We start from the raw sequence: 7,427 nt of genomic DNA on the forward strand, positions 1-7,427 counted from the left end.
ACACGGAAAATTGATTTCGTATTAATGAGCGCGTCAGTTACGGAATTAAACATCGTGAATTGATTCTATCGGTTACGGAATTAAACGTCGTGAATTGATTCTGTCAGTTACGGAATTAAAGCCGTGAATTGATTCCGTATTAACGAGCGCGTCGGTTACGAAATTAAACACCATAGTTGATGACTCCGAACGTTACTCTCGCACTCGCATATATATACTCTGCAGCGACCAGAAGGACGCGTTGATGTTCTTCCCGAACGAGCACGTCGGTTACGAAATTAAACACCGTGGTTGATGACTCCGAACGTTACTCTCGCGCTCACATATATATGCTCTGCAGCGACCAGAAGGACGCATTGATGTTCTTCCCGACTCTTGCACTTCGAGTTCCTCCTCCTCTGTTCCTGAGCTGCAGAATCCTTCCTCGGTTCTGTTCACCTGCGTGCACAGGTGTACGGGACAAGCAGGTGCCTCCAGAACTCCATCCGCTTGAGAACCTGCACGGGTAGGCGGGCGATCAAGTTTTTGGGTAGCGCTTCAAGCGCGACTGCTCCTGTTCTTCGTTCTTCAACGACAACATTGCATCTTCCTCTGCTTCTGCTTCACCATGGCTTCTACTGGAGAGAACGGAGGAGACAACATCAACGGAGGCAATACGAATGCCTCAACATCTTCTGCACCATTCTCTGGTTATAAGATTCTAACTTTATTTGATTTTCTTCTTGTTATTTACATGTCCACAATGTTATCCATAGGATTTCAATCCTATGTGAATATCAACGATATCTATGCTTATTTTACCTTAAGTATGCTCATATTTATGTTTAGCCTTATCACTAGATCGCTTCTTATTGTGTATGTCATGTTTATTATCCTAATATTTTGGATTAAAATATGCTGAATTATGACCAAATTTCCAACAAAATCAAGGTAGCCGGGATATCATCCTAGTCCAGTAATTCGGCCCCAAGTTCTAGCGGTTCCGTCTTAATCATTTTTGCCCACCCTAGAGGTTATGTTACCCTAGTGGTTTCAACAGGCCAACAGGGTATGTTATGTTAGTTCTAACGGTGCCGTCTCAATCAAACCTCGGTTTATAGATCAGTCGGACATGTGTAAAAACCGATTGTTTTCTTTGAGGAATAAGTTCATCTAAGGTCCCTGAACTTGTCAACGAATTCGATTTTCATCCTCGAACCTCAAAACCAGATACAATGGGTCGCTCAACTATCAAAACCGGTGTAGATAAGGTCCCTCGGCGGTTTAGATGGTGGTTTTGGCTGACGTGGCGCCTACATGGCTATTTTGACTTGGTCTTCATTTGACGTGGCGCTTACGTGGCAATTCAATCCAGAAAAATAATAAAACTCATGGGACCCACATGTCATTTACACAAAAAAAATAAAAATGGTGGGGCCCACGTGGGCCGCATATGTCATTCTCACCCTACCCTTCTTCCTTATCTCTCCCTATCTCCCCTCTCTTCATCTCTCTCCCCTCTCCTCTCTCCAGGTGCCACGGGACGGGGAGGTTCGGCGGCCGGCGGCACGGCGGCAGCTGGCGAGGCGGCGATGGTGGCGGCGCAAGAGAAGGGGAGGGCGTCGGCGGCGGGAGCACTGGGCAGGTTGGGGGTAGTGCCACGGGTGGTTCGGCGGCCGACGGCACGGCGGCGACGGCGGTGATGCAAGAGAAGGGGAGGGCATCGGCATAGGCAAACGGCGATGCGCTGGCGGCTGGGGATGGCGATGGCGGCGGTGAGCTCGGCGTAGAGGAAGTCGACGTTGGGGCGGGACTTGCGGAAGGTCACGGCGCCAGGGGAGGTGGTCGGAGTGATCGAGACATGGCGAATCCACTCGTCTCCCTCCCCACCTCTACCCATCGGCCATGGCGACCCCACAGTAGGCTCCCCCCACCCCCCGTGCGCTCCCCCTCCTCCACGCGCATCCCACCCTCCGCGCCCCTCCGTACGACCCCCGTCTCCGAAGCTCCCGCCTCCCTCCGCTTCCGTGGGCGCCACACCGCGTCGGCGTCGGTCTCGGACTTCGACATCGGATTTTCATGGGAGGGAGAGGTGCCGCTCGCCACCGCCTCCGCTGCTGGCTAGGAGGCGTCCTCCCGCGAGTCCGCCGCCACAGCGTCGCCGCGGTGGCATTCATGCCGCTCCCCCCACCGCTCTCCATCAGAAGCCGCGCCATGAAAAACGAAGGAGGAAGAAGAGCAGCAGCAGCCGCATGGGATTGAGGATGACATATGGGAGCCACGTGGGCCCCACCATTTGTTATTATCTTTTGTGTGAAAATGACATGTGGGTCCCATGGGTATTATTATTTTTTCTAATCAAATTGCCACGTAAGCGCCACGTCAATGCCATGTCAGATGAAGACCGAGTCAAAATAGCCACGTAGGTGCCACATCAGCCAAAACCATCATCTAAATCGGCGAGGGACCTAGTCTGTACTGGTTTTGATAGTTGAGGGACCCGTTATATCTGGTTTTGGGGTTCAAGGACGAAAATCAGATTCGTTGAGAAGTTCAGGGACCTCAGATGAACTTATTCCTTTCTTTGATCTCTTCCACGTTAATCTTCTACGTTAGTTAGCCAAAGTACTTGGAGTTTGGCCCACTCAAGATCCAGCCCACCTCCAGTATGCAGGCCCATTATAGATCCAAGAGTATTCATATACCTAATTTTTTTAATATATAAATATATATACTTTGTATGTCGCATATGTATTACCTCCCATTCTACCCTTAATCACCATCCCAAATCCAACTATATATTATTTATTAAGAGATATTATAGTCTTTTTCTCCTAACATTAATATATGCTAAACAAGCTAACGACAAATATTCTGAGGCGGAGCTAGTAAAAGATAAAATAAATAAGAACGCTGCTATACATACGACTCCAGCGTTCGACTGGCGTCCGACTCTGTTACGACATCACTACGTATGTCAGATTCTATTACGGAGTGAGACTTTTACCGTCTGTCCTTTCCTTGTGGCCAGAGTCATACAGATAGCCGGACAATAGGTAGTATGTATATCATTTTCGAATAAATAAAGCCTCAAATAGCCCAATAAGTAAGCATTAGGCACAGAGCAGACGGCGGCCGGTGACTCGGGAGGCGGGCAGGCGGCAGGCGGCAGGCGGCGGCGGGCGCGCGCAGCTGCGGCGCTCCGAGCTCGCTGCTCGGGCTCTGGCGCAGGCGGCGGCGGCGCAGGCTGGCTGCAGGGAGGCCGGGACGAAGGCAGGCCGTGGAGGAACGGCGGCCGCAGCAGAAGTGCAAAACCCATCGGAGGGCCAGCGTCGCCGAGCCGGCAATGGCAGCGCGAGCCGCTCCGCCACCATGCCTCCACCACCCGTTCCCACCATCTCCACCCTCTCAGCGCTCCTCGCTGGCTGCGCCTCCCTCAGCACCGCCGCCGCGCTCCACGCCCACCTCCTCAAATCCTCCCGCCTCTTCCGGCCCGTCTTCCTTGCCAACTGCCTCGCAGCCGCCTACTGCCGCCTCGGCGCTGCCCCGTCCGCTGTCGCCGTGCTCCGCCACGCGCCGGAGCCCAACATATTCTCCCGCAATATCCTCCTCGGCGCCATGCTCAAGTCCCACGATCTCCTGTCCGCGCACAGGCTGTTCGACGAAATGCCTGACAGGGATGCCGTCGCCTACAACTCCATGATGTCAGGCTACATTGACGGTGGGCGCAACATTGAGGCGTTAAGCCTCGTTTGGACGATGTTGGAGGCAGGCGTCAGGCCTAGCGGCTTCACCTTCTCCATTATTTTGTCAGCTGTTCGGGTTGCTCGTCATGGGGTGCAGGTCCACGCAGCTGCTGTCCGCCACTGTTTTGCACATCAGAATTCTGTAGTCGGCAATGCACTCATCAATATGTATCGGCGTGTCGGCCTCTTGGAATATGCAGTGCAGGTGTTTTGGAGTATGAATGGACATGATATTGTTTCTTGGAATTCCGTCATGTCAGTGTACAGGGATGATGGCCAGAGACGTCAGGTTTTTGAGTGTTTCCGGATGATTAGGAGCCATGGATTATTTTTTGACGAGTGCAGTTTGTCCACAGTGCTCAGTGCATGCATAGATGCTGAGGATTCGTCTAAGGGTGACCAGTTGTTGACCCACTGTGTCAAAATGGGGCTCCTTAGAAATTCTCTCATTTGTAGTGCTGTTATTGGCCTATTATGTGCATCTGACAGACTTGCTGATGCTGTTTATCTTTTCAAAGGAATGGCAACATGGGACTCTGAAACTTGTAATGCAATGATATCAGGCTATGCTAGGAGTGGATTAATGGAGCAAGCTCTGGGTCTTTTCACGATGGCACTGCAAAATGGTATTCTTCCGACTGGGTTTACTTTTGCGAGCGTGCTGAGATGGAGTTCATGTTTTGGTTTGGTGGAACAAGGCACTCAAATTCATGCCCTGATTTTTAAACTTGGCCTTGAAGATGATTTAATCATTGCTACTGCGCTTGTTGACGTGTACTGCAAATTAGCTTCCTTGAAACATGCCAAGAAAATCTTCAGCAGGGTTAGTTTCAAGGATTTGGTATTGTGGAATACAATGATCATTGGTCTTTCACACAATGGGAGAGGTAAAGAAGCTCTTCAAGTGTTTCGGCAGATGTTGAAGTGTAATATCCAACCAGACAGGATTACACTTTCTGGTGTTTTATCTGCTTGTAGCTTTGAAGGTCTTGTAAATGAAGGAATAAAAATGGTTTCCCTATTTGAAGACAAATACCATATTGTTCCTGGTGTGGAGCACTACACATGTGTTGTTGACATGTTAAGCCGTGCAGGAATGCTTGGAGAGGCAGTAGATTTTGTAGAGAGCAAGTTGCAAAAATGTATTGTTGCTGCTTTATCCAATGTTCTTGAGGCCTCATTGATCAAAAGGGACTTTCGCATGGCAGAATTGATTGCAGAAAAGATGACGAAATTGAAGCCTCGATCCTCACTACCGTATGTTGTTCTGGCTCAATCTTATGGTGCCAGATGTAAGTGGGAAAGCATGGCCAGGATGTGGAGGTCAATGGAAGATCAGGGATCAAAGGAAGTTCAGGAATGTAGTTGGATCTGTACCAAGAATCGAATCCATGTGTTTACTTCTGAACAAATATTGCATCATGGTAAAGAGGCTACATATGCAGTGTTAGATCTGTTGTTTTGGGACATGATGGAACACAGATATGCTCCTTGCTGTTTTGAATTTATATCACAAGAAGAGCCCAATAACAAGGAGACATCAGCTTGTCATCATGAGCTGTTCTGTGATTATTCTCCATGAGGTATATGGATGAAAAACTTACATTTTTATTGAGATCATCTCTTATTTTCACCAATCTAAATTTAGGTTGATAAGTATTATTCTAACTCTATGGTGGCAGAGATAGAGAGAGAGAGAGAGAGAGAGAGAGAGATAGATAGATAACTTTAGTAAATAAAATGTTATCGTACAAATCAAAACTACTTTTCTCACCATACCCTCAAATCTGAATCTATTTTTTTAGTGGATCTTAACCTAAATTTAACATGGCACATGGCTGGGTTTCTGGGAACAGAAGCTGGAATGATTTAAAACTCCGGGTGTGGCTTCAGTTTTGACGCTGGTTACTAAGCCATAGTCTACCCTATAATTCACCAACACATTCTTACATTCCTTATTCCTCATTGATCAGTCCGGATCGTTTCACTGAGATCAAACGCCTCTCGTTGCTCCCACCTCTCCATCTCGCAAACCAATGGATCCCTCTCCCCACGACTTCCCCTCTCTGCCCGAAATTTGACCTTCTATCCATATTAGCCGTCGCCCATGCCATCTCCTCCTCTCTCTCTCTCTCGCCGCCCGTCACTTCCCCCTCCCACGCTGCCGCCATCACCAATCTGGAAGCGCTGCTGCTACCACTGGTGCTGCGGATCTAGCGATGCCTCGTCGCCGTTGGGTCAGGGGCGACATCGCCTCTCCGCCGTACTGTCAAGGGCGCCTCCTTGTCGCCCTAATCCCTCAGCCGCCGCCATCTCCGCCAACAAAAGATCGGTGCTTCGAGTGGCTGGCGGCCGCGCCCTAACCACTGTCCCTGTGCAACAACCACAGATTGCCACCTTGCCGTCTTCTAGGCGGCACATGTCAGATTGACCACCTCCTCCCTCCCCCTTAGCCGTCGGCACCGCCAATCTCGCCTCCTCTGATGGGTCATCCTCTCCTGATCTTCTCTCGGGGCAACTTAATTGAATAATGGGTACATGTGAATTGTGAACGTTGCTATCATGAAACAAAGGCTTTATGAAGCCAGGTGGCGGATCAAGCCAAACTGGACCGCATTAGAGGTACAGAGACATTCTCCCTTTTCTCATCTGAATCCTGAGATGAAATCAGTTCGAATTTCGGGGAGATTGCCAAATATGTCCTATTGCATCTGTCTAGATTATTGCATATCTGTGCGCAGTACGCATCTGTAGTATAGATTAAACTTTTGGTAGCATATATAAGTTGGATCTCATATGATTAAATGGTTAATCTGATATATAAGTATTCTGCTTTGGTTGCCTAACACCTTTTTATCCCTTCACAAAAATGCCTCTCAAGTCTTTGTTATGATTTGTATAAGATTGCAACTTGGATTTGAGACACTACTCTATGTAGCAATTTACATGGTGCACTTCATTATTTTTGTTTTGACTGGTGAAACCGGGCCTCACTAATTGAAGGAATAACACATAGCTCTGCCGTGCTTGTGGTCCCCCCCTGTTGGAGCAGGTCCGCCATGGATCTTGAGCCGTGCTCATTGAGGGGATGCAGTTAGTGATGGAGTTTGAACAGGACTTAAAGGTAATAATCAAGTTAATCAGTGTCTTCCTTGCATTTTTCAATTAAACTGTAACTTCATTCACTGCAATTACATTCACGTTTTAAGCTTGGTTTTCTCATCATTTTTAATGAAGACTTAACTTGATTTTTGTGCAGCACTTTTTTTTGCAAGGAGAAGGGCAGTGGAAATCAGGGCAAGGAGAAAGGCAGTGGATTGTTCCATTTTGATTTCTCAAATTCCGACTTTATATTTCAGAAGAATAAACATTACTTCCTCTCTTTTTCTAAACAGGATCTCGCCATTCCTACCATCGCACTACAAATTCAGGATGTTGCCAAGCCTCAGGTTGGAATGAATTGTAGCTGCCTCTGACTTCACTGAACCTTACGACATGTGGTCAGGTTCAATATCGCGCCTCCTCCCCTTTTCAGTTCCCATGCGCTATTGCCTAATGATTATCTAGATTCCCGTATGCACATTGCACGGTAGGCAATCGATGTAATGCTTACTCAGGGCAATTATATCATTGTAGCTATAGGTAATTAATGATATCATCTCCAGTGCAATTTGGTTCTCCTCGCCATAGAGTGGCTCCATT

At 48.3% G+C, this 7,427-nt stretch overlaps 1 protein-coding gene across 3 annotated transcripts; it reads left to right on the forward strand.

Annotated features, from left to right (window-relative positions):
* Positions 1 to 3,107: 3,107 nt before the first annotated feature.
* On the forward strand, positions 3,108 to 7,132 carry LOC127766942 (pentatricopeptide repeat-containing protein At1g43980, mitochondrial). Of its 3 annotated transcripts, XM_052292117.1 has the most exons (4): positions 3,108 to 5,308; positions 6,778 to 6,849; positions 6,985 to 7,034; positions 7,121 to 7,132. In XM_052292117.1, exon 1 carries the CDS (start codon positions 3,352 to 3,354, stop codon positions 5,305 to 5,307), a length of 1,956 nt encoding a protein of 651 aa, XP_052148077.1. In that variant the 5' UTR covers positions 3,108 to 3,351; the 3' UTR covers position 5,308; positions 6,778 to 6,849; positions 6,985 to 7,034; positions 7,121 to 7,132. The 3 variants fall into 3 exon arrangements, with proteins under 3 accessions (XP_052148077.1, XP_052148079.1, XP_052148078.1); XM_052292119.1 differs by lacking the exon at positions 7,121 to 7,132 and having other exon boundaries at positions 6,742 to 6,849; positions 6,985 to 7,039; XM_052292118.1 differs by lacking the exon at positions 7,121 to 7,132 and having other exon boundaries at positions 6,729 to 6,849; positions 6,985 to 7,029.
* The last annotated feature ends 295 nt before the right edge of the window (positions 7,133 to 7,427 follow it).

This window comes from Oryza glaberrima, chromosome 3 (genome assembly GCF_000147395.1).
Source record: "Oryza glaberrima chromosome 3, OglaRS2, whole genome shotgun sequence".
NCBI lineage: Eukaryota > Viridiplantae > Streptophyta > Magnoliopsida > Poales > Poaceae > Oryza > Oryza glaberrima.